General features: G+C 37.9%; 1 protein-coding gene across 6 annotated transcripts in view; it reads left to right on the top strand.

The window, feature by feature from the left end:
- The window catches only part of ROBO1 (roundabout guidance receptor 1), a 682,144-nt gene that overhangs the window by 188,916 nt on the left and 466,348 nt on the right, over positions 1-26,880 (top strand). The window contains exon 1 of one of the 6 annotated variants that reach the window (XM_064726913.1): positions 621-984. The exons of the other annotated variants lie outside the window; for them this stretch is intronic. Within the exon in view, the coding sequence (XP_064582983.1) occupies positions 876-984 (109 nt within the window). The 5' untranslated portion in view covers positions 621-875. Of the gene's footprint in view, positions 1-620; positions 985-26,880 lie in introns of those variants that run through there. 6 annotated transcript variants of the gene reach the window in all.

Genomic DNA, 26,880 nt, shown 5'->3' with positions numbered 1-26,880 from the left:
CTTCCAGCAGCGCTGCTGCAAGCACTGGAATCTGCTTGCCCAGGGTGCTGGGATGCAGGGTTTGTTAGGTAACACAGATTCTATACACAATTTCTCAGAGCTTCTCTTACCACTGATGCGCTGCTCCATTTATGCAGCATCTGCTGACAGAAGCCTGTGTGGGAGGTGGTATTGTTTGTGTTATTTTCCCTAGAAATAGAAGATACTTGTGCTGAATAAGAGGCAGAGTTACTGCACAGCTTTTGAAAAAAGAAAAAAAAAGTTTCTTTTTTAAGCATTCATTTTTTCATCTTGGATATGTTATTTTTTGCCCTTGCCCCCCTCTGTGGGTAAGGGGGGGGAAAGCTTGAAAAACTGTGCTTTTCTGCCCATTGATAAACGTAATGAGATTTGAGTGTCAACATTAAAATGTTCCGTGTCATCAGCTCTGTGAAACTGCAGTGAGATATGGAAGCGAGGGAGAAAAATCTCCGTTTTCAGCCTGGCTGTGTCCCCTGCTAGGGTGCTGTGAGGAATGTTGATAAACACTGGGAAGGGCTGAGAGGTGGCAGAGGCAGGTGAGGAGCCCGTGGCTTCTGAGGGACCACAGAAAGCTGCCACTGCATCTCCTCCTGCATCTGACTGCCAGAGGCTCCTAGTTAGGGGAAGCCTTTACAACTCTTCTGGTTTTTTTGCTTTCCCTGGAACAAGGAAATAAGCGATGCAATGGAAATTTTTAATAAACATTTCTAGCAGGAATAACATTTTGCATCTCCCTCTGCCTCTGCTGAGTAAGTGCTGTTAGCTCCAATTGTTCATTACTGAGGAAAGTCTTCTCCAATTCATCTCTAGCAGCACTCCAGGTAGAGGTGATTTATTTTTTTTTGTTACCTGGCATGGCTGTGCTGTCACTGCTGCTGCTGCTTGGGCTAATAGACATAACTGCTGCCGTGGACGTCGCGCCTAGAATAAAAGCGGGGTCAAGGTGGAGAGGTGAAAAGAATCGTGAGTAACCCAGGCTTTTCCTTCTCTTCTTCTCCTTCTTCTCAGCTCTCTGGAGAAATATGTTAGGCCTCATTTCACTGTGTAATTCTTCCTCTCTGTGAGGTTGGTCTCTAATAGCAGCCTTAAGGCCGTGTAATTTAAGTATTTAAATATGCATGTGGAAGGCACGGGCCACACCTTCCGTGAGCTGCACACATCTGCAGCACAGTCCTGTGTCTCGCTGCACCCTCTGAACTGCCTGTGCTGATTAACTCCTCTCTTCCCAGGGACCTGGGACAAGTCCAGGCTGCACCTTTTCTCTTTATAATCTTAGCATTTTGCATGCTATTTCAGATGTTAGCTTTGATAAAGGCAGCAAATCTCACAGGTCTGCAGTTTGTGTCAAAGAACCTCGTAACCCCAGTGATTATAACAGCTAATTTTGTGGATATAAATGCATATCTGCATACTTTAAAATCAGCAGATTTAGGTAAGGGAATGTAAGGTAGAATTGCAGCTTGTGAAGGGTTTAGGAGTGCTGCACTTAAAAAGAGAAAAGAGCATTTACTATTAGAAAAGGAAAGTAGATGAGTCATCATAATATTTGTGAGTGAGACTTCCTACTGCACACACAGCTGCTTGACTGAAATAACCGGATGATTATTTCCATTTAAAGGGCAACTCAGTTCTCGCTGACATTATTGCTTTTTCCTGTCCAGCTATTTATAAACAAGAATTCCCATGATGGGCAGCATAATATTAGCATTATGCCTGTAAATATTTGCTGAGGTTTTGTTTTGCAGGTTTTTTTTTTCTTTTTTAGAAACACTTAGATTACTAAAAGAGAGAAGGAATATTGAAAATAGAATGAAGGTTTTCTGCTGAATTCAGCTAAATGTGATGTGTTGCTTGGATAACATAGGTGATGGAAGTCCCTAAATTAACCAGAACTTGGAGGGCTGGCTGTTGATATCCTTGGAATAGGTGAAATTTTGTCAGTCCTCTTATCTGGAAGCTTATCTGCAGCTTGAGAAATTTTTTTTTTCCCAAAGCACAAACATAATATCAATAAATCTGCTGCTTCTCTCACTCCCCATATCAGTAGCATTAAGGAAAGAGGTGATGGACTCAGTGCAAGTGAGAACTGCCTTGCCCACTCACAGGTACTTTACATCTAAAGCCCACACTGCAGGGCATGAATGTGTGCATAAGGGATGCACAAAAATAGCAACCCACAGCTTATAAATATTTGAATACATGAACTTGTTATGACTAAAATAACCTCTTCTTTTGCTCATTGTGGAAACTGAGGCACAACTGAAATATGCTGAAAGAAATTTTTCCACAGTATGTTTCTTTCTAAGTGAAAAAGCCTTCTAAAATGACTATCTGTACATCTGTTATGAAAAAAGCCAGATTCAAAAGTAAAACTACTCTACATTCAGTTTTGATTTATTGACTTGCAGAGGTTTGAAAATTTCTGATTCTGAGTATTCAGTCTGTTTTTTTTCCTATGAAGAATTTAAATAGATGGTGATGTAGACATTAATATCTATATTTTTTTGATGGAGAGGCATAGCATATGATGTGGATTATCCTACATTTCATGGACTGTCTGATGGGGCAGAGGGTGTGATGTATACTATACATACCCTGAAAGCATGAAGAAAACATGCTGTGGGGGAAGCATTAATAAAGTTAATCAGCTTGCAATCTCCTTTAGCTAGGATAAGTAAAATATGCAAATATTCAGAAGTTTAGGACGACCACCTGTTTGAAAATTGTTTTGCAACTACAATAGTTCATTTAATGTCACCTGTATTAGCTATTAGACTTTATTGAGTCAAATTACTTGTTTTTTCTCTCAGGACAGGGTGCTCTCATGCCAGCACATTAGCATATTGCTGTATTTGGTTAAAGGAAAAATTGGCTGTAAATCAGTTGTTATAGCACCTTGATATTGTGTTACTTGATTGCTTAGAGACATCAATTGTTGAATGTATTACAAGTTATGGATCTGAATCAGGTCTCCTTGAAATTAAGAGATGTTTAGAGTAGCCTTTACTGTTTCTTTTATTTCAATTTTAGCAGCAGTCTCACTAAGAATGGGAAGATTTTACAGGAATGCCATTCCTTGTATGCTATTTAGCTTTTGCTATCCATGATGTCAAAATTTCTTTAGTAGTGGGGATGCAGATTATCATGCAGAGCTGGATACTCTGAGCAGTAGAGAGCTGATTTCTGAGAGAAAAAATGTTGTGTAATCATAGCTGATAGAATACTTGTTGATTGCTATTAATGCTGTATATTTGCCTGTCAGTTGACATCGCACTTGAAGATGTTCTCTTGCTGGTTCATTTTTGCACATTATAGTTAATGTTCTAATGAAAAAAAATATTCTGAAAATGCTTGTGATTGTGTGATGTATGTTTCTACTTAACTGGGTTGCACTCAAATTCCATAATTAAAACCAAAAAGTATGACATTACATGAAAGGGGACATGGCTGGTTTCTGCATCTTTTAACTGAAATTTTCACTAAAGCATTTTGGTGCAGCAGTTTAGCAATGCATTAAAAGTAATTTATATTTAAAATATAAAGAGATTTCAAAATAATTTTTCTCCAAGTGGTCTTTTAGAAGACAGAACAACCTTTCTATAGGTTCTCTGTGATGCTTCTCCAAAAAATATTATGGTTTATTATGGGGCATAAGAAGTTGTCCAGGAATGCAGTTGTGATCCAATTTATTCATTCTTTTCAAGATCCAGCAAGAACCACAACAAAACTTTGATTTCTATGGCTAGCATTTGCTTTATCTGAGCTTACACCTCATCAGATGAAGTTTTCTTTACTTTTCCATAGGGGATCTTGGAACTGGGAACTCTGTAGCCTGGTTCTGCTCCATTGCAGCTCAAATGAATGAAGTCAGGAGAATGGAGATAAATGTTATTTTCTGAAAAATAGAACTGCAAGAAAAAATAGTATGGAAGGAAAATAAGGGGTCTTATTCCCACAAGAATCTGTAGTTTCTCTAGGGTGGGGAAGGGGGAACAGTGCATAACTTGGAGACAATGTTAAGCTATTTATTTATGTAAAAATAGCACTGGTTAATTGCTTATGCAATGATATCTTATTCTGGCACATTATTACTTTTATGTGGTCACTTCATGTTTAAGAAAGCCAACAATTATTGTTTGAATGCCTTTACTTGGTGATTTATATGCTATGATCATTGGAAATTATACAAAGAAATCTCATGGTTTGATACCAAAATGGCAATGTATTTTGACTGCCTTACTATCTCTCAGAAAACTGTATTATAGAGCAATATTCTGGTTATTATTAACTGCTACACCCTGCATATAATGTTTACACTGAAGACTTTAAAAACATATTTTCTGACATTTATAACTTTACATATTTTTGTTGTACTGTGTGTAATTTTGTTTTTGAGAAAAACTTAATCAGAATTGCTTAATCTGTGAATAATTTGGTTTCATTTTAAAGGGAATAAACTTGTTTTCATTTTAAAGGGAATAAAATCATAATTTTTTGGTCAGGTTTTGGATGTAAAGGTCAGAATTTTAAGTTGTCCCAGAGTGAATAGCTGCAGCAGATGTGTGTCTTTCATATTTCTGGTAGAAATATGAACATATGAACTAACAGAATTATGACATTTTAAGATTTTACAAGGCATCAGAACTATTCTTTCTGTTGTTCAATTCATTTTGCATTTCAGATAAAATGCTTAGGATCAGCATAACTGTTTTATTTACTGTAGTTGGCACTAGAAATGCCAAATACCATGGTCTTTATTTAACCATTATTATTTTTATTTTTAGGAATGTCACTAATATAGAAGCAGTAAAAAACATTTTCTTACTGATTCTTTGTGTGTGAAAATATATATATACACACACATATATAGACATATATATATAGGTATGTATACATACATATGTAGGTACTTTTGGACACATAAAGAGCTACTTTATTATGTTAAAAACTTCACCATTTTCCTGTTGTGGTGCTAAAATCCTGTCAGTAACATATCATTCATTTCTCAGTCAGTCCCAGTCCTGTATGTTTTCTAGGTAGAGAGAATATGCTGAAATTTTTTAACTTTTTTTGCTAAATATATCATACTGATTTTCATTCATTGGTTCATAGGTTGTGAATTTCTTAATATATTTAGTACTCATAATTTTTGCTTGTTCTCTATGGATAAAGAAACAGAGTCCTAACTTTGTTATAAAGCAAAATCTGGCTGTGTCTTTCCAAGTTTCCTCAGACTGATCACAATTCAGACAAGCTGAATTGTGCATTGGGGTTAAATCTTGCAAGTTGTTCCATGGTTTATATTTGGCTGTCAAATGAATATATCTTTCAAGTAGTTTGGGTAGGAAGGAAAAGGAATCTGATATGTGGTTTTACGTGTATGGATCCCAAAAAAAAAAAAAAAAGGGATTTAACAGTAATGTTGCTGCCTCAAATAAAGATATGGTTGAAAAGAAAAGGATGAAACCAGGGCTGAAAGAGATTAGGAGGTCTCAGGTGACACTGCCCAGAGACATCAGTGTCTCTGTGCCCATCTCTCCACATGGCAGTGACCATTAGGATTTCCCACCCAACAGCTGCTGGAAGCGCATCACCAACAGGAGATTAATTTCTCTGCTCAGATGAGCTATCTTGATTTGATGAAAAAAAAATTGTCAGGTATATAGTTAAAAATTAATGTTCTTTTAAAGAAACCAGCAGGTTCCTTATCTTTAAGAAGGGAGTAAAACATTTGTCCTTCTTGAAGAGCTACAGAGTGGTCTTTGATGTTCAGATTTCCTCTTTTATTGCAGTATTTAACCCTGACATGCGCCAAATAATTTAACTGCAAGTTTGCATATTAATATTATCATCTGGCACTAGAGGCTTCCTTGGAAGCTTTAAATAGAACAGCAAATCAAAACCATTTAGGGATCCTTGGTGGTCAAAATATAACCAGAAATGTTTAACACAGCCTTTCCTAACCTTGAGGCTGTTTTCAAAGCACTTCCACCCCTCCCCTTTCAGGTGCTTGTATTTCTCACAAGAAATCTCACTTCACACAACAGAGCAAAGTGCTTTATCACAGACATTCTAATGTCAAGGAACTCAGTATATAAAAAGAGGAATGAACAGAAAAGACAGTTGCCCTTAGATGCTGGAGCTTTTTTTTCTCCTGAAGTAGATGAGGCTGATAAGAAACTCAGAGGGATGGTGAAAAGAGACATTAAGAAAAGAAGGAGAGATATTTTTAACAGGAGAAGAAGAAGAGAGAATTGGAAGCAAACAGAAAGGGGGCAGTTCAATAGCTGAAGGCTGAAGGAAAGTAAAGGGAAAAGAAAGATAAGAAGGAGAAAAGAAGAGAGCTAAAACAAACTGTTTCTGCAGTTAACATTTAACTAATTTGCAGTTTCTCATGCAAACTACTTAGTCTGTGGGATTAACTTGAGTGTCCACTTCCATCATACTGTCTGTAGCATCTGGGAAATAATCTCTTATGTCAAGAAATAAAATTATTTAGAACTTTAATTTGTCTAAGTTTTAGGAATAAAATGAACTGTTTTACTTTAAAATTACTTCAGTAAGATTTACAGTTGAGATCAAAGTGGATGACACTGATTCATAAAAGCATAGAGATTTTGGAGTAATTAAAATTTGGAACATTTGGAGCCCTAGAACTTTTGACCTTTAATAAATTTGAATGGAATTGAATTGAATTTCAGTGTGCAGGGTAGCATGTGATAGACAGGCAGTGAAGCTGCTCTGAGATTATATTTCTGTAACACACTCCACAAATTCAAGAGGTCCCTTAAATGACTTGAAGTACTTACTGTACTTACTTGAAGAGAAGAAAGCATAATTTCTTCTATTTAGTCTAATTTTGGGAAAAATTATTTTATTAACATTTAGAAACTTTATTTTTTTTTCTTATTTCTGAATAACAGAAAAAAAAGTGTTCTTTTGATGACTTAGTTATGTTGAGAGATAATTGCCCATTTCCCTTTGTGGACCTTCCTGTACCATTTTTTAAAGCCAGCCTGTGTATATCCTCCTTTAAATACATTCACTGACCGTTTATTTTAAATCATTCTGTAGTGAACTCATAAAACATTATATGTATTTCCTAACAATTACAAGAGTAACTTTATTCTTTTTTATTCTTAACACTTTATTTTAGCTATGATCTAAGGACAATGGAAGAGTTAACACAATTCTCTACATGAGCTACTAAAATCCTCAGGACAGCATTCCTATTTTTACTCTTATCTTAGATAGCCAGGCTCACCAATAATTCATCTCTCTCTGCCTCCTTGCTTGGAGATATATGGAATCATGAGGCACAAGCACTCAAAGATGAGCATGAGGACCACCCAGTACCTAGATAAGCAGATTATGGTGCTCTAATTCTTGGATTTACTGCCAAAAACACCATTATTGACTCCAAACATCTAAATCCATGATTAAGAAGTCTCAAGAAATAGAAAAGTGCACTTCCTTCTCATTGCTCTTAGGGCAAACTCAAAGCCTTGTATGTAGATATATTCAGCTCCTCCATTTTCTTTCCCAACTCAAGCAAGACTGAAGCAGTCACTGCTCATCTCCAGGGCTGAGAGCTGTAACTGGGACATTTTTTGTGTCCCACTGCTGGTGAAAGGCCAGGATGTGACCTCTGATGGGAGTCACAGGTAAGGGTGAAAATTTTCAGAATCACAGCACTTTATCTGTGTCCTTTTTCTCTTCAGGGGATGCTTCCTTTTTGATTGCCTTTCCTCTCTTCCTGTGAATCTGGAATCCCACTGTCAGCACGCTTTCCCACATCAGGCAAAAGGAAAAGAGTCTCTTGTCTGCTCCATAGGAATAGCAGCTGGAGCTGGAGCAATGCTGTATTGCCAGAGCATGTACTTGGAAATATCTTTATCCCTTCACCTCATGCATCAGTTTCCCTTCTGCCTTTCCCTTGTGACTTCTTCTTGACCACATCATTTTCCCCAGCTGCCATTTTTTAAAGCTTTTTCAAGTTTTTTCCAACCTATTGCACCTCTCCCAGTACCTTGTGTGTTGCCAACTCACATGGCAGAAGAACCTGGGGCAGCCAGCATTCCCATGAAAACAAACAGCCTGCTTTGCTCAAGATTCTAGTCTGTCCTTGGGATTCTTCTTCTTGCCTCTTCAAGGACTGGGGTCCTGACTGTAAGATCAGAGTCGCTGTATGGGATTCTCCAAAGAACCTGTTAAATTTCAGCAAGATGGAAATTTCTTGTTGGAAGTGGAAGCATCAGAAAATCTGGCTGCCACTGAACACAGCAGGGGTTTAGGGCTACTTGTAGCAGCTGAGAGAGATGTTTTACCCAAAACACAAATATTTTCTTATAATTTTGTATTTCTTACAAAGGTCTTGATTCCCATATCATGAGTTGACCATAAATGGGTCATGGGGCGTTATTTTGTTTACATCATTCTGTAGATGATGATACCTATCTCAAAGCTTCAAGAGTGAGCCAGACATCAGAATACATTGATACCTTCTTGAGACAAAAGTTCTTGAGACAAAAAGTCTATTTTTCCTTATTTTATTTATACATGCATATTTTTCCAGAAAACAAGCATAGATTTAGTTGTAATTCTTTTTATTTTTATAGGTAATAAATATTTTTCTGATGTGCCATTAGTGCATCCTTAAAATGAACAGTTCATTCATCACTGTCCTACTTCAGGTCTGCCCTCCAGTGAAATTATTGCTTTATAATGACATGATGCTGGACTACTGATGTTATAAATGTGTCCCTGCTGAAACAGATGAAAGAAAAAAAATCCTTATAGCAATATAGGAATACTCATACAAATATTTATTTTTATGTGAGTGATTAATGACAATACCACAATCAAGTCTAGATAACCTGTATGTGTTTTTTTAACAAACAGAACTCAGTATCAAGCAGAAGTTGCACATAGGAAAAATAGTGAAACAAAATATAAACATGAAGCTTGCTCCATAGAGAGCCTCTCCAGGATAACATGGACTTCATGTTTCCTCAGCAGTCTCTGGATATTTGTGCTAGACTACAAAATCATCAAATCAGACTCTTCCAAAGTAGAAGTTGTTGATAATGCTGCATTTCTTTCTTTCACTATTCCAAAACTACAGGAGGGCAAGCTCAAGGCAGCCAACTGTTGTTACAAATGCTGAAGAAGAGTTTGTGACCTCAAGTTTATTTTCTAAATATTTGTTCAGTGGCCCCACCAGTGATGTGACATGCTTGATTTTTTTGCAAACACCCATTTAAACTGGACTTCTCCACAAACAATTGAGGAATGGCTGTTCATTGTATGGCTACTCATATTTGCATTCTTGAGAGTAATAAATGCCAAGTATTTCAACTGTTCTCACTATCTTTGAAAGTTTGCAATCCAAATAGGCACCAAAAACCTAGAGTATGTTAGCTCAGGGACTAGATGCATGCTACCTAAAGAAACTTGATACAGATATCAATGAATAGGGATTTTACAACACATAGGCATTCTCCAGGAATTTATTGTCTGTATTTATAAGGAGTATATTTATAAAAATCATGTTTGCTTCTTAAATAATAAAGAGTCCATGAGATCATTTATTTGCCATAATTAGTTTTACTTGGTACGGTGAATACAGCATCATATGGCATTTCTATGATGCAAACTGACTAAGGCAAAATGCTTTTTATCCCTTGTAACGTGGTTTTTGTCCTGCAGAGTCTTTGGTGAGTCAGCCTCTTTTTACTCAGGACTGAGTATGATATAAAATAAAAACAAAACTGAATACTTGGGTAGAGATAGGCAGTGAGAAATCACAACATACTGAAAGTCTATATTTGAGTAATAAGTGTGAAAAATGCATGAATCACAGAAATTAAATCCTGGGTATGCTGTCTAGTAAATCCTAGTGTGAAACATTTGCCTGTGAAGACTTGAGCTGAAGTCTGTACTGTTAGAATTACATTTATTTGCTACTCTTTTTCATGTGTTCAGAATCAATCAGTTTGCTTCTCGCAATTATATTGGCTTCCATCAGGGACTGAATTGTCAGACTGGGGAATTACCCCTGTGGAATGTTTCCTCTGATACACTGCAGTCCAGAACATGGACTTGCTCTTCTTCCCTCCATTTGCATTAGCATTTTCTCCTTGACAGGCTTTGCTGAGAGGAGCTACCCTGTGGAGATCTCACTCTCTTTCTTCCCTTCATCCCTGCTCTCCCAGAACAAACCCTGACTCTCCCACAGTGCACAGAGAATTCCCTTCATGTTTTGGGGCTTCTTGGGGTACGTTTGGCTGGTGCAGGTGAGGAGACACGTGGGGATTCTTTAGGTTGAGTGAGGAGGAAACATCTCCCATCTCCCACATTTTCTACGTGGATTAGAGCTGAAGAGGCTTTGAGAATGTACCCAAATCCTACTTATGGAACCCCTGCATTCTCAGAGAGATTTCAGCAACAGAAACAGCACACTACAGAAAAAGCAGGGTGTTTAATGAGAAACAGATGGGGCCTGTGTATTGTTAATGGAGAAAGACTACTGTTTTGTGTAAAGAGCAACCAACACATAACATTAGGAAAACAGAGTAGGTTACAGGACATTGTAACAAGATGTTAATTTTATGCTTGGTGTTTAAGATATTACTTAAAATGAGTTTTTAACTTTGTCCGATATACAGTCTCTGTGTAAGTCTTCCTTAAAAAACAAACCCCCCAAAACAAAGAATCTAGTAAATACATATTCCAAACCTTTTTGCTTTTTCTAGTTCTTTCAGTAAAATTTTACAAATAGAATATTTTTCTTTCTTAACACTAGTTGTGCCTTTCCAACAGTATCCAAAGACAATATTTTTCTCACAAACAATTTCTGGTTGCTTTAACATATGTTAGTGTGATTTGTTAATGTTCAGGTACCAATAAAGATTTTTTTTTTTCGTTTTCCATTTGTGTGTGTTCAGCAACATAAGAATTTAACTACTTGTTTCATTGAAAATAAACTCTCACTGCCTTAGCTTTTCTTTTTTCTTCAGATCACTGGGAATATAACAGTTTTACATGCCAGCTTCTGATGGGTTTATATCCAGCATTTGATTTAAAAATCACATGGCCATGAATAGCAGTGTTTGTTTTTTTTTTTTTTAGCAGAGCCTGCTTAGTTTCATATAACACTATGACATTAATGTCTTCTTTTTAATGACTGTAAACATTTTAGTTTGCATTTTATATGCAGCACCTTTAAGCTTTAATTGGACATCTGATAGTCTGTGTACATAAGCACCTCCCAGATAATGTGGAAATTGTAGGCTGAGAAGCAATGATGCTATTGTGCTGGGGGATGCAGACTCAAGCCTGTTCTGTCAGATTGTCTCCCAGGGGTGTCTGCTGTGTTCCAGAAAACCTTTTCATATGAACTGTTAGAGAAATATGAAAATGATGTGGCAGGTGCCAAAGAAAATCTTTGACGTTCATTTTATCCCACCCAGATTAGAAAGTTCCCACCTCTTCTTTTTTAATCTTAAATATTAAAATCTCAGATTGTGAGTCAGGTAAGGTTAGATCTGTGAATTGTATGTTCAATATATCATCATATTGTGTAAAGTGTTGGCCATCATTCTGTTGGATGTCTTGATCTATACCATATTTACTTTGGAGAGATTTATCCTGTATCTAGAGAACAGAAAACGTATTTGATTTGTTTCCTAACACATCCTTTGAGACGTTCTCCCTCTTTCCCTCTGCAGCTGCAGCACCTTCTGCTCTGTGAAAAAGTGTTCCATCAGAATGAGCCAATTTTCCCTTTCTAACTTAGTGTCACTTAACTACAGGAATCATCAGTGGTCAGCTAATAGTATTTTCCTCAAAAGGCAATCTGAAGAGTTAGTTTGTCCTGGAACTCAGCCTCCTTTTGTGATAGTAATTTATCAAAAGCATTTTGTTTCTGAAGTAGCTCCCGCCCAAGAAATATAATACAGCAACCTGGCAGGAACTGTAGTGTCTAAAGGCATTAATTGATCAATTTTCTTCATGTCCCTGCCATGGGCTATAAATAGCTCTGTATTTGTTTGTTGTTTTTACTACATGGATGAATTCAATGATAGACAAAATGTGTGTAAGAATCTGCAAAAGCCACACAGAAAATTAGTAGCCTTACAGATTCTTGTCATGAGATTCTTGCTCATGAGAACATGGTGTTGCTAAAAAAAAAAAAAAGATAAATTGATATGTCAGTGTGGAGTGCAAAGTCTATATATGGGTATCCCTTGTACGTGTTCTTGGCTCCCCATGTATTTTATGATGATTACTGACAGTGTTGCCATATGTTATGAGCAGCTAGGGAAATAGGGGCAATCCATAAATATCTGGGCATATGTGGGCTTTTGAGGACATTGCAGTGGAGGTAGAAAGCAAATGTAACTCTGGATTAGCACAAGCATTTCTTTATTGATAAAACTTCTTCAGCACAGTTTCTGGTGATAGTTCTGCATGATTGTGTTTATATATACAGCAGCATGTTCTCTCCTGCTGTGCAAGAATGCTTTCCAGTACCTTGTTCTCACAGTGATGGCAACTCACAAGGAACAAATAAGCAAGAAAATAAAAATTAAAGTCATAGTTTCAGGACTTAAGAAGCTTTGCGAAACCTACAGCAGCTTTTTCAGCTGGAGGAAAATGTGTTTTCTCTGGGTTGCAGAACAATCAAATGATTTAACATTTTGTTTGGAGTCCAAGAGACCAGATGTATAAGTCAATTAAGGTAGTAACTAAATAAGGGTGGTGTTTCTGTAATGGCTGGGTTTAGCCTCTCTCTCAAAGCCTCTCAGCAGAGAGTTTCTGCTGCAGGAGCCAGTAAGGGGAGCCTAGGGAAATTAAGCTCATTAGAGTAAAGTTTGCCTTTGGACTGCTCAACGTGCAACAACATTTATTTACATCATATCTCTGCCATGGGCCTGGGGTCCTCAATGAAACAGAAAATGTCCTAAGAGCCAAGAACGTATCCAGGAGTACATAAATCCAAAGCAGGCAGGAAAAGGTTTCTCAGACACAGGGAAAACATGCAATAAACTGTGTTTCTTGGGGAACAACTGAATGCTTACAGTCAGATCAATCTCATTGACATGTGACCCAGAAGAATGCAGTTACACAATAGTGCACTGAAACCACCTCAGAAAATCAGAGTCTCTGTGCTCTAATAAAAAGTCCTGGTTTGCATTTGAGTGATATTATTCACTAAGCAAGAATAAGGTATTACCAAACAATAAATCAGGCTTAAGATTACACACAGCAGTCCCCATCACTTATATAGAGAAGCAAATATTTTAAAAAGTAGATTCTGAAGGTAAGGAGCCTGCCAAGTAGGACCTGCTCAATGGTTGAGTAATGAATTACCAACAGGAATGAATTCTTTTGTGACAGAGCTGGAAAACAAATTTATAGCACTTGTAAGGCATGCACAGCAGTGTATATGTCTCTCACATACACCAGAAGCATTTACTCAGTACTTGGATAATTGTTGCTTTCTCCAGAGAAAAAGTGTAAGCTATAAACTCAGTATGACAAAATGAGGCTCTGGAATAAAAAGCAGCAGAAAGCAGCTTCTCATTAGCTGGTTAGAGGAGATCTGAATATTTAGGTTTCCAAACATGCTATGGTTAGGATTAAACCTCTCTATTTTAGCAAGAGTTAGACAAATACCAATAAAGCAATAATGCATCTGCATGAAATTCTGAGATGTGATATCAGGTGTGATATGTGCATCTGCTTTCCTCTGCAGCTTTCATAGCAGCTTGATTTTTTAACAATTGTTTTCAACTGAGATGCAGCAGAGAAGTGTTAGAGCTACTCTAAGCAATAGCTTGTTAAAACACCTTTGGTTCTATTTAGCAAAAAAACACCTCCTTAAACTCTCCAGTTTAGCCAGTCTGAGCCCAGCTTTGCCTGATGTGACCCTTTTACTTCAAGTGAAATGTTATAGGTACATTTGAGAGTTTTGATCTTGAAGACAAGTAGAGCCCCAAAGCCCAAATCTCTCCTATGTATGCACACAGCCCCAGCCTGGAAGTGTGTTCTGATTATTTGTACAGCTCTCGGAAAATATGTTCTATTCTTACAGGTATGGTATTTTACATCCAAATGTCAGTGCCTTGCAGCAGAGTTACACCTATTTCAGAAGGTTAGCATTTGGAGAAAACCCATGAATTACTAAAGAACACACCAAAGCTGCCAAGTACATTGAATGTGATTTCACATTCATACAACTCCTTTTCTGCTCTGTGAATATTCATAGAGACATGTTCAAGCTCTTTGCTTGTGTGTTACTATCATACTTCAGCTCAGCAGTTACAGACTCAGGCTGCAGTCCTGAAGAGGGGGAGTATTCATAAAATAAGTTCTAATTAGATTTCTTTTAAAATGTACTCTTTGCTCAATCTCTTTTGTCAGTGCCAATTCCTGAAAAAAATTCATCCTACACTATTCCTGTGCTTTTTAAAAGCTTTTTCCAACTTTTTGCACTTCTTCAATTCTTTCTTACCTTGTGCTCCAGCATGCTACAGTAAATCAAGTATTTTTACCCATTCAGAAAAATGTAAATACCCAACATTCACAATTCATTTGTGCAGGCAAATTATCCTTGCACCCTCACACAGCACATTCTTTGGATACAATTGCCAAGTTCAGAGAAAGAATCACATTTTCATAGAATAATAGAAATATTTAGATTGGAAAGGACCCTGAAGATCATTGAGTCTAACTGTATTTTGTGTATTTAGTGCACAATTTCCATATTTTCATACAGTAACTTAACCAGTAGCTTCCAGAGCTAAGTGGCCACAAGTACTTGCTGAAATATATGGCTGTGGGAGATTTTATCTTTATCTTTACCTGCTGCAGTTATTCAGAGCAAACACACTTGTGTGCTTACTTACAGAAATATAGTTCTTTCATTCAAAAGGAATAAGGCCATTTTGCTTAATTAAAACCACTCATTTTCATCTGGGATGGCATCATGGAAAAATATCAAGATCTTGGTGCTGAAAGTTCTAAAAAAGTTATTAGTTTTTGGGGGAAAAAGGCAGTAAAAGGGAACAGTTCTTCAATTTTGCCAGGCTGCAACTTTGGTTGGTATCAATAGCATTCATACACTTCTGACAACTAACAAATTCATTTGGGAGTTAGAAAGTGCAGAGATGAGATTGAAGGGGAATTATGAACTTCTTAAAGAATATTTGTTAACAACTCTAAGATTGTTGGGATAATATGCCATAGAATGTAAAGCACTTTTATTTCAATGTGATACTTTGATTACTGTGAGAAAATTTGTGTTTATTTTTGTCCTCAGCCTCAGTAATGTAATTTTATAGTAAAATGCATATACAAAATTCAAAAAATATTTTAAACAGCAAGTAAGAAAACATTTAATCTAGGACCTTAGCCATTCCAGCTACATAACTGCCAGCTGCAATTGTTATTCTGGTTTGCTGAAATCAACTTACTGGTACAAGCAAATTTTTCTTAATTTGCCAAAAGTGCATGCATAGATTATAAATTTGAATTTAAGAAGGATGATAAAAATGCAGAAAAACTCCATTCCTGCATTAATTCTTTGCAATGTTGTTATTCACATGTAGTATAAAGTTACAGTGTAAATCTGTAACTTTGTACAGAATATCTATCTAGACATTTGTATTTTAACATTTGAGATAAAAAATCCTTTCAGGTTCCTGCTCTAGCAAACAGCTCACAGTGTTCTCATCTCATGGAAATGCCAGTAGTATATTAAATAGGATGAGTATCAAAAGGTACTGATCATAAACCAGAATTTGCCCTTTTTGAAAGTGTTGTATATGCAACAGGATTCATATGATCACCAGATTAAAAAAAAAAAAGAGGTGATGGGGAAAAGAATGGTTCAGGAATTTTCAGACTTTGGGAAGTCAGCTGTCTATAATGGTTCTGGGTTCTAAATAAGTGGAGGGCTTGTGCACACTGTATGAATGAGAATGAAAGATTGGTGTTAAATTGGCCAAGTGTTTTGATTCACAGCTATGAATTATCTCCAGTCCACCTATGGAGAGAAATAAGTGTAAGACAACCCCCAGTCTGAAGTAATAAACCCTTACTCATCACACTCAAGACTTGAATCTGATTTCAATAACTATAATAATATATCATCACAGATCTTTAAATTACTTTCACTGTCAAGAGTTTGACAGGAAAATGTGTTGTCAGGTACCTGTTAAAGTAAGGAGAGTGGCAGTCTATCAGAAACATAACCATTTCTGGGCTAAGGCTGCTGCAATAAGAGATGACAAATGGCACAGTAGATGAAGTGTATTCCAAGCTGCAGAGTAAGAAGAGGCCCCTTCCTCAGCTGGTAGGAATAAATGTAATTATGAGATTGATTTATTTATGCCAGCTGTGGAGCTGTGTGGCTGTGAGAGAAGAGTGGCAGGAGAGACAACAGCCCATCACTAGACTGGTCTTGCAGAATTAAAGATTTTAGAATGATGTGGGAGCTGAAGGTAAGTGTTACAGAACTGTTTGCTAAAACAGAGATAAAATATCTTACTTTTATTATAAAAATGCCATGTGTTGGTTTTTGGCTTGGTGGCGTTCACTGTTAATTTAACTTGAGCTTGGTTTGTTCTTGAGCAGGTTTTGGGCGTTTTTAAGTACTGTAACTGCAGTGGTGATGATTAATTTGTGGATATTTGTAATCCAGTCTGGAGAGATTACTGCTGAACTGTTCTGGGAAACAGATGAAACAATCTGAGAAGCAGGAAACCTTAGTGTGTGGCCCCTTGTAGGGACAGGGAGATGAAAACACTGAAGTGGGAACAGGTTGCCCAGGTAGCTTTCTCTGAGGAAACAATAGCATTGTTGTAGCCTTGAGTTGGTAGCTTAAATTGTCATGGGAAGAAAAAGCAAAAATAACTTATTCTTTCAGTCATTGTTGGTCTTTAATCCTTTTCTCTGTGTTGTTCAAACTTCTGTGGTTAAAGCTTCCCTTGTGGACTGGTTTTAGTTGGTTGCTTCGTTGTTTTGATATTTATTTTTTTAATTGCTGTCTTACTTTGGTTGCAGGGCTCTTGGTGTGGAGAGGCACATGGCATATGTCTAGCTCTGATCATGTTAATCTAGAGGCAAAACTTTTGTTGTTACTGAGTCCAGAATATCAAAGTTAGTCTTTACAACCTTTCCCCACTGAAATTCACAAAAATGGTATCTAACAGACTTTGAGGCTTGTTGATCTAATTGAAGTGATTAAGATTGCTGAAAAGCAAAACAACCCTTTTGATTACAAGACATTGAGGTGCAGTTGATGATTATAACATCTAACAGATAAAACTGGGGCCCTGACAGCTAAATAAGTTATATACATTTCTGTGGGGAGCAGTCAGAGTTGCATCTTGCCTTTAATCTTAGGGTGGGTAAATAACAATTGCATTTTACTTCATTGTCTGTAGTTTCTTCCTAATCATTTTTACATGCCATGTAAATGCTACGAATAGTTGTGCTAAAAGCTCTTAAAGGATAATTCATGGTGTATTAGGTTGCTCATATTATGAAGCTGTGGGAACAGCAGTCCTTGCTGTACTGGAAAATCCTACATTATCCCTCTTATAAAAACATTTATAAAAGTTCAAGGGAGTGGTTCCACAAAACTGCTGTTTTTCAGGTTTGCTATTTTCCAGCTGAAAGCAGCACATTTGCAGGTAATTGGTTTGGGTGTGAAATTTGACATAAAGATGTCTGAGGATCTCTTCAGCAATTACCTTTTCTAACAGCCATTTGGGATTACCTGACGGTGCATTCTATTTTGTATTCTTTGGTTTGTTTTTCATGTCAAGATCTGCTGTCTCAAAAAGCATCTCCAAATAGTCATCAGAGTTTTGTGGAGCATGAGATTGACCCTCCTCCTTCTGAGGGGCACTTGCTCGTGACTAAGCCTTCATCCTTCACCACTTTCTGCTTGCTATGGTACTGAATCCACTGCAGTCCAAAGTTTGGAACCCAGGTTTTTCTGCAAGTAATGTGGCAGAGTGACCACCTGGCTTACTGATGGGGTTTTTTTGGCTTTGTTTTGTGGTTGGTTTTTTCCTAGTGCTGTAGTAGTCTTTGCATGTAATGATGGCTTTGCAGTTCATGTCTTTAGCTAAGGGTTAGAATTCAAAATTACAGCTTTTAAATAATATTTCTTTGCATCTTGCACAGCAGGTCACAGTATACCAACAAGGAACGGTGCCCTTTAGCTCTGACATATCTTCAACTCTGTCAGAAACATCTCCAGGTCCATGTCTAAATCTTTACCTTTAATGTACCAACATTCTCTGTTGAGTATTTACATTTATGAAAAGCCTTCATTGAACCTAAGTATTTGGTGTTCTTGCTCTCTGGCATTAGCCCACCTGTGGAAGCACAGGATCTTTGACTTAAAATAAATAAAGTTAGACTTGCTACTCCTAACACTAGGAAATGGGGATAGTTTTGCCTGGAGTACAAGGGGCAATGAGTGCTGTTTGCATATTCTGCATCAGGGTGGTTGCTTTAAGGTAATGTCTGAATGTTACTTTGTCTTTTTTTATCCCATTAGCAGTGTAATTAACTCTCTTGAAGAGCTCCATCTAGCTCAGGGAAGGAATCTCCTTCCACTGATGATAAAAGCCAGTAGCATTTACCTTGCTTTCCATTTGAAAGCCTCCCTATTGGAAACAGTCTGTGAAAGACCTCTATGCAAATTGCCTGTTTAAAGATCTCTTGGGTCAAGCAAACAAACTCTAGGAAGCTGTAAATCAAACATCAAGGCCCAGATCTCTGCTGCAGCATGAATATTACTAAGTTTTAAACTTAGTTTTGTGGAACCTGAAACTAAAGAGGCCAGGTATTTCTGCAGCAGATAGCATCACTGAGCTATTCAAAGGGGAAACTGAGAGCCGTGGAGATAGGGCTGTTGTGGAGGTAGATAATGACAGTGAGGACATACCTGAGACTTGGCTTGAATGAGGGAGATGCAGCCATGGAAGTTGCTAGGCCATTGTGGCTTTTAATCCACTTGGAAAAATAGGCCAGGCTCTTCTGAGATGTTACCTGTTTTATGGCTAGGGTGAAGGTAGGTGAAATGGTACCTGAAATGCTTTAAGGGATGCAATGCAGTCCAACTATAACAATACTGAGCTTAATTGTAATTTTATATGAGCAGGATTCACAGTTAAATTCTATCTATAGTTGCTGCAGGAGATGTTAAGAGCAAAAAGCAGAGCTTTTTAAGGTACAATGAGCCTTCTTTCACAAGACATGATTTTTCTTTCCATAATGAATGCCAAGTGAATTCTTTGGGTGTTTAAGACCCTTTCTGATGAGCTGTGATGAAGAGTGTGATCTGTGGTTCCCTGGTGCTCAGCTTGCACTGTCTGGTTGGTATGAGCAGTGGAAATGAGGGATTAGGGTAGGAATGTGGGTGTGGAGGGTTGTGCTTCATCTTGCACTTCCAGTCACTCTGGCTAAGATTCATAGCTACACGATAAGTCTGGAGCTGGGAACTCCTTTGAGCAAGGAGCTGGATGTAAGCTTGTGCATCCTGTGAGCATGTGTTGCATCTTTGCAGCTGGAACATTGAGGTAATTTTCAGGGAAACTGGAATAAGTAGCTCATACAATAATCTTTGAAGAGTTATGTTTTATCTGTGATATAAACAAATTATTCCTTTCCTTATGCCTGAAATTTTAACAATAAGAGCGTAATGATGATATCTAGCCAGCTTCAATTAAGTTATACATCTTCTTCCCCAACACATTTCCATTTTCTGCAGCTCACTCTCTCCTCTGTGATTAAACTTGACTTCAAGTGAAACTACAATGCTGGCAAACACTGGAGAGCTGTGGAAGTTGGGCTCCCTGCTCCTTAGTGTTATTGCAGAAAATCAACCGCTGGAACATGAGCTCACCACACGAAATTTCTCAGTTTTTCTTTTGTCTTTTCCAGACAGCTGAGTAATTGTCCGCACTCTTAGGTACAGAGCCTTGTGAATGATTGTCTTGTTACTTGCCTGACAGATGCTCAACCTGCTATAAATTAAGTTGTCTACTTGTTTTACCAGGCAAGTGGGGCTGCATTAGTCAATATTTGAGCTAACTGAGCAATAGGGGGAATTATCTGGAATGTTCACTGGGACACAGACCAAGAACTTGGTCCTGCAAGTCTTCAGGGACTTGGTTGGTTTTGGTTGGGTTTTATTTGCCCCTGATGATTTTGAGAGAAAGTAGAGGCAGCACAAGTGGTAAAATCATCCCAGATTTCTATCACTGCTTGGTAGGTAGGAAGCCAAAGAATCACCATGAAGGAGCTGCCTTTTGGCAGGTTCCAGCCCTGAACTCTTTGCTGATTCAAAGCAGGTTACAGTGCAGAGCTGCTGGCTGAGTTTGGAGACACTGGGTCGATTTACTGCTCTCTGTTAGCAGGGCCACAGCTGGCAGGTGTTTTCTGGCATTTGTGAACCTGTCTCCTTGGCTTTGATAAGGTGTTTTCTGGCATGTGTGAACCTGTCTCCTTGGCTTTGATAAGATCACTGAGCAGCCATGGGAGTTCCTAATCAGAACAGAGGGTGGATGCATCTGAACCGGTGGTTTTCAACTTGCTCTTTGAAGATTTCAAGTTACAATAGTAAAACCGCTGACAAAATGCTGTCAAACATTCTTTTACATTAATATCATGGAGTTGAGGGTTTAATAGATTCTAATCACAAATGTAATGTCCTGTTTGTCTACCAAACAGTTGCATTCTCCAGAAGGCATTGGTTAGACTTCATCAGGAAACTATTTTCATACATTGGCTGTTTCCTCCACGATGCTGATTTTTACCAAGCGCGTCATTATCCTTTCCACAACAGAACCTTCTGGAAAGGAGCAAAAGCTTCAGGGGGGGAAAGGGAGAGCAAGCTTTTGTCATTTTAAATTTCTCACAGATAGCTCAGGGTAGCAAAACAATGAATGTTTCATTATTACCACAATAGATTAAAACATCTGCAATAAATAATGCTGATGGCTATTTGTGATGGCATGAAGTATTGTTTTTGTTCTCTTTTATAAAATTACAGCTCATTAACTGTCATAAAGCAAAGATACCATAAATAAAACAACTAGTAGTGTTTCATTTCCCAGAAATGTGAAGGCCTGCTGTTTGAGAACTTTGAAAAGTTTGTTTTCACAGCTGGAACAGTCAAGTATTGGAATATATTGGGGTCTGGCAGTTTTGAGGCAAGAGGAGTTGTGAAAATTCGGACAATACTGTTTGTCCTCTTCTCAAAGTTAATATTGTTCTTGTCTTCCATCTAATCAAGAAGTGATTGTTATTTAGGCCACAGGACACCTGTATTGACCAGCAAGTGTCTGTGTGTGTGTATAAATATATTTAAATACAGAAGTAATTATAGAATTCCAAAAAAAGTAATCAGAAAATGTAGACTAACTTTCACTGTACTACAAACCACGGAGTAGTTGCCCAGATATCCCCACACTGAACCCCATAACTCGTATCTATAGTGGTGTTTTAGGAAAAGGGCTAATCTTAAGTGGTAGTTGTTTATAATAATCCAATTGGTCCTTCATCAGAGATCACCTCATCTCACCTGAGATCACAGCAGGGTTATGTGCTCTCAGTTTTCAAGCTGTGAGAATAGACTTGCAGAGGCTCACTTAGCTCACAGGTGTGCAAGGATATAACTTTCAGGTTTGTTTCCAATTTATTTGCCACAGGAAAAAAAAAAAGTCTGTTTGAAAAGTGGAATGATTAGAAACATGCCTCATTGTCTCAAGTTCTGAATGACAGTTCAAATTTCCAGACCCAGATTTTCTCCTGTTCAGCCTGGGATTTGTGACAGATATAATCATGTGGTAGTCACCAGGAAATTTTTGTCACTGGCCAGGACATGAGCCACGTTCCTGCTGGAGCTGAGGACTGCACACATGCTGTGTCTTGTTGTGGGACACTTCAGCCCACAGCTGTGCTCTGCACAATAGAAAAAATCCTGCTCTGGATTTAACATTTCTCCGCATTAGGGCTAAATTTGTATTTTGGCTATGGCAGTCTGTGTTTTGAAACACTCTTTGTTCCTGAGGCAGTTTAGGATTAGATTAAAAAAACTTGTCTGGTAGTCTGAGCCAAAGTGCTCAGTTGCCTGCACTGTGCAACCCTCCAGCCCAAGGTCCAGAAGAAATTAGGTGAACATCAGGGCCTGTGTCAGGTTTTTAATTTTGGGATTCTGAATGGTAGGGGAAGGTGGGAGCGAAGAGGAGATTTTTTTTTTTAGTTTATTTATTTATTCATTTTTTGCATGAGAATATATGCTTCTGCTACCAGATGCAGTTAGACTGTAGAATTCCCTTCCAAAGGAGAGTTTGGAGGCTGGAAACTAGCAGGAGTCCAAACCAGTTCTGAAGGCAATATCTTTAGGACTGAACAAAAGGAGGAAAACAAAGCCTTGAGAATATTTAATCAAAAAATGACCCTGAGTAAGCACCTCTAATGCTGAACAACATGTATGGGATATTGATAATTGAAGGGAAGCATCAGCTCTGTACTGAAGTGCAGAAAGTTTTTTGACACCTGTCTCAAAGAGGGTTCTTGACTTGGTCTGATTTGCTGGTGAATCCTCATGATAATATTTACTGGTCTTTTTCTGAGACCATGCCAATACAGTAGGGTTTTCTAAATTAATTTGGAATTAGATCCATCTTGCTGCTAAAGTGCTCAGATGGGATTGGGAAGCTATAGGTATTGCTTTTCCTTGATGAATAATAAGCCCAAAGTGCCCTAAAAATGAAGAAGCCCATTTGATAGATGTAGCTTGTCTGTCCTTGCTTCTGCAAATGATGGTGGTAATCCCTAGAAATTACACTTTAGGATGTGCTGCAAGAATATTTATTTCCTTTTCTATGGCCCTGCTTTGGTTTTTGGAGGTGTGGGACAACTCCTCTTGTACTCTTTAGAAAGTGAGGTAAAATTCCAGATTCTGCCATCCAAGGCAGAATTGAGCACACAGTATTGGTGACATTAAGTTTGGTAGGGTTTTCTTCTGAATGTTCTTTTTTATTTATTTAAATAAATTAGTAGTATGGCTTATCCTTTCTATACCTTGTGTTTAAAGTGCATTTCTGGATGAGAAATTCAATGCAGCTTTCAGAAAGAAAATATTATAACATGCTTTGAAGTAGGTGATTTGACTAAATATTTCACCTTTAAATTTTAGGGAGTAAAGGCTGGAATAATAAATGATGGTCTATATTTTCAGCAACAGCTCTGTTTCCAAAAAATTCAGTCTATTATATGAAGAGATACATGTGGGGAATCACAAAGTAGGGTGTAATTTTTGGAGCTTTTGTGTGTAGGGATTTTTAGCCACTTTGTTCCTTTGTAATAGTTGACTTTTTTCCGACTTGGGCACAAACTCCAGCTGTGCTGACCACATCCACCGGCTGTAGAGACACACAGAGAGACAGTAAAAGCACAATATATGGAAAAAAACCTGAGTGTTGGAAATATAAGCTGCTCCAAGTGAATGTTCATACGTCAGTGCTGTGCAGCCCAGCTTTAGGCAGCTCCAGTGGCCAGAGCCATGGAAGGAGCCTAATCCCACTGGAACTGGTCTGAGCAGGGACTCCTCAGCTCCTTCTGTGTCCCCAGTGATTCAGCTGTTCTGCACCAGCCAAGACATTTCTGCTCACAGATCAATAAGATATGGTGCAGTGCAGATGTTCTTTGCTGTGTGAAACTTGGCAAGACTGTGCAGAGCAGATTTTAGTGGTCTGAAATGTCTGAACAAAAAGATCATCTCTTGCTTCATCAGTACCACAGACTTGTCAAGAGTTTCCGATTTTACAGATTATAAATCTGTATCCAGTTTCTTCCATGCTTCAGCACTGGGGCTGTGATCATTACAATTGCTGATTATCACTGATGCATATTGTATGAAACTATTCACCAATTTTTTAAACCTACAGAGTTCTTTGCCTTTCACTCCAGAAAGGCTGTGAATTATGGAAAAAAAACTGCCTCCAAGTAATTTATCCTTAAATAGCTTGTCATTGGAATGCAGAACATGTGAGTCTAAGGGGAATTTTTGTGTGTCTGTGCTGGTGTGATACACAACAATCCCAGTGCACCGTAACTTAATTTACAGCCTGGAAAGTGCTAGACAACCTTCCCAAATCTGGGAGATTCTGACACAGAGACTTCTACCTGTGCCCTGTCTCCACTCTTCTGGAGGGTGATTTTTTTTTTTTTTTTTTAAATCTTCTTCTCTCCTAACAGCTAGAAAGGGAGTAATTTTCAAGGGAACACTTGTTCCTACCAAGCAGTCTAAGTGACATCTGTGAGCATGACATGCAGACACAGCAGTTCCTGTTTCCTGCAGAATCTGAGTGCTCACATCTAATTGCAGCCGAGGTTGACTGAGGACATTCAAAAGAGAGGCAGTATTTTGCATTGTAAGGCTGTTGGATTTTTCTTTTACTTATGTGCCATCTCTCAAGAACCTTCTGTGTGACACTTGGAAGAAACCCACAGGGAAATCATGCAAAATACAAGAATGTGTTTTCATATATAAATGCACACACATATATAATAAAAGTAAAATTAAGCATAGCAAGGGTATGATGCTTAAAGACATGGGGCTGAGAAGATATAAATGACCATTCCTGAGGCTCTAGTTCACACTTTAGTAATCCTGGTAAACTTTTAGATCTGAGGCTAACAGAAACTGGGGTTTCATGGGTGAGGAGTGTTATGTGCTTAGTGGTGATCAAGAATCTGGAGTGATTTGCAAATCAGCTCTTTATGATGTGTACAGGATGGTAATGCTTCTGATTGCTATTTCCTCAAAAATGCAGAGCAAAGAACAAAGCTATCTAAAATTCCAGGAGGAAAGACTTTACTCAGTGGCCTACAGATGGCAGACCAATATAACAGATGAGTGATATGCTTGAAGCCTGTTTCTCTGAATATCAGAACCATAGTAAACCCTATTTATGCAGGTTTTCACAGAGGAAGAAGTTTTAACTGGGTCACTGTAAAATGCAAACACTTTTGCACTACTTAACTAGAATTGTTTTATGTGTTATTGGGCTTACCTAAAGGTTTTGATAATTGACTCCAAATTCTCAAATATTAGTAAGTACAGGAGTACACTTAGCTTTGCTTGTGTGTAGTCCATGTCTTCAAATTATTCCACCTTCTCAAGAATGTTGCGATTGTTTTTGCTGAACACCTTGTACATTTTTGCATAAATCTAGATTAGGTTTTGCTCCCATAGAAGACACCAACAGATAAAACTTATGGTTGTTTTTTTTTTTTTTGGATCATTTAATATAGATCAAAAATTCCTTCAGAAGCTTTTGGTCTGGAAGAGAGGAAGAATCATAGACACAGTAAAGCTTTTGTTTCTCTTCCTCTTGAGCACTGAGCTTTAGTGGATGATTTGATACTCTTCTGCATCTTTAGCTCATAAAAGCACTAATTCCAGAAAAGGAAACAAAATAGCAGCAAGCCTTTTCCTTCACTTGGAGAAAAGAAGTTATTGGGAAGGTAAAAATATAAGAAAATTTGGCTTTTACCAGTCTTCTTGTTCAATGAATATGTAACAGAAAAGACATCTTAGAACGCTGTAATCTTTCAAGTGTTTTGTATTTGTTATATAAAACATTATTAAAAAGGAGATGGAAAGAAAAAAAAGCTGTTGCAGGTCATAGCCTTTCCATATTGTTTGTAAAATGGCTAATGGTTAGAAAATCAAACTTGCTGTACTTCACTCTTTTTGTCTTTTTTTTTATGACTGTAGATTGAAATAGGCATATTTAAAATATTGTGAAGTATGGAAGTGATTACAACCTGCCGCTTAAGGCACGACTCAGGAAATTGAAGAACAGGGGCTTAAAAGTAGTCCCCAAACAATGGGCTTAACAGACTTTCTCACAAAAACGCTTCGACAACTTTTTTTTTAAACCAGAAAACACTCAGTTTCAACGGAGGGACTGGAAAATATGTTGCTATATTCTTGAGCTGTTTTCTATTATGGAAATCAAACAAGCTTTCATGACGGATTACTCTTCAGGCGGGGAGAAAGGAATGCTTGTGGAGGCCGCACGCAGGTCTGTGGGCTGTGCTCTGCCCTGCTGCTGCAGCTAAGCCTGTCTGAACTGTCTTCTAATCCACAAGTGTTATTCTGGCTCTTAAAACACCCAGTGAAGCAAAAACTCCTAAATCTAATTCAGTCTGCAATATATGTTTAATATTCGAAGTGGCGAGAATGCCATATACGAAGTGTATGGTATTTCTGAACTGCCCTTGTGTTGTGAAACCACAGCAGAGTGGAATCATGGTCTGCCCTGGCATTCTCTGCATTATCTGTCATGTGTATGTTGGAGTGGGAAAAGAATAAATCCCCCACTATATTAACTTCAAATGTGATAGGAAAGTGTCTGGTTGCATATCTGCCACAAAGATGAAACGTGGAAGTGGCTGCAAAGTTTGCTGCTTAACTTTGCCATCTAAGAGCCTTGCTACCTCTGTCAAAAGATAGATGTTGTTTGAGGAAAACTGTTTTGAAGATCTGCCTGTATTGGAAATCCACACAAAGAATGCTGAGGGGGTGTATGAGAACAATGATGCTGCATCCCTAATATCATGGTGACATGTGCCTGGCTTCTGGCTAGGTTGCTTTTTGTTGGTTTCTTTTCTTTTTATTTTTTTTTTTCCCTTTTAAAAACTGGAAATTACATGCAATTGGAAGAAAAGGAGGGGGAGATAATCTTGCTTTGAAAATGGCTTCTGTCATGACACTAAGCTTTGCTGTCCTCTGAGGTTTCTCAAACACCAAAGCAG

Source organism: Zonotrichia leucophrys, chromosome 1, assembly GCF_028769735.1.
Source record: "Zonotrichia leucophrys gambelii isolate GWCS_2022_RI chromosome 1, RI_Zleu_2.0, whole genome shotgun sequence".
Classification (NCBI taxonomy): Eukaryota; Metazoa; Chordata; class Aves; order Passeriformes; family Passerellidae; genus Zonotrichia; species Zonotrichia leucophrys.
Note: the sequence above shows the minus strand (reverse complement) of the source record. Positions and strands in the feature narration are given on the sequence as shown.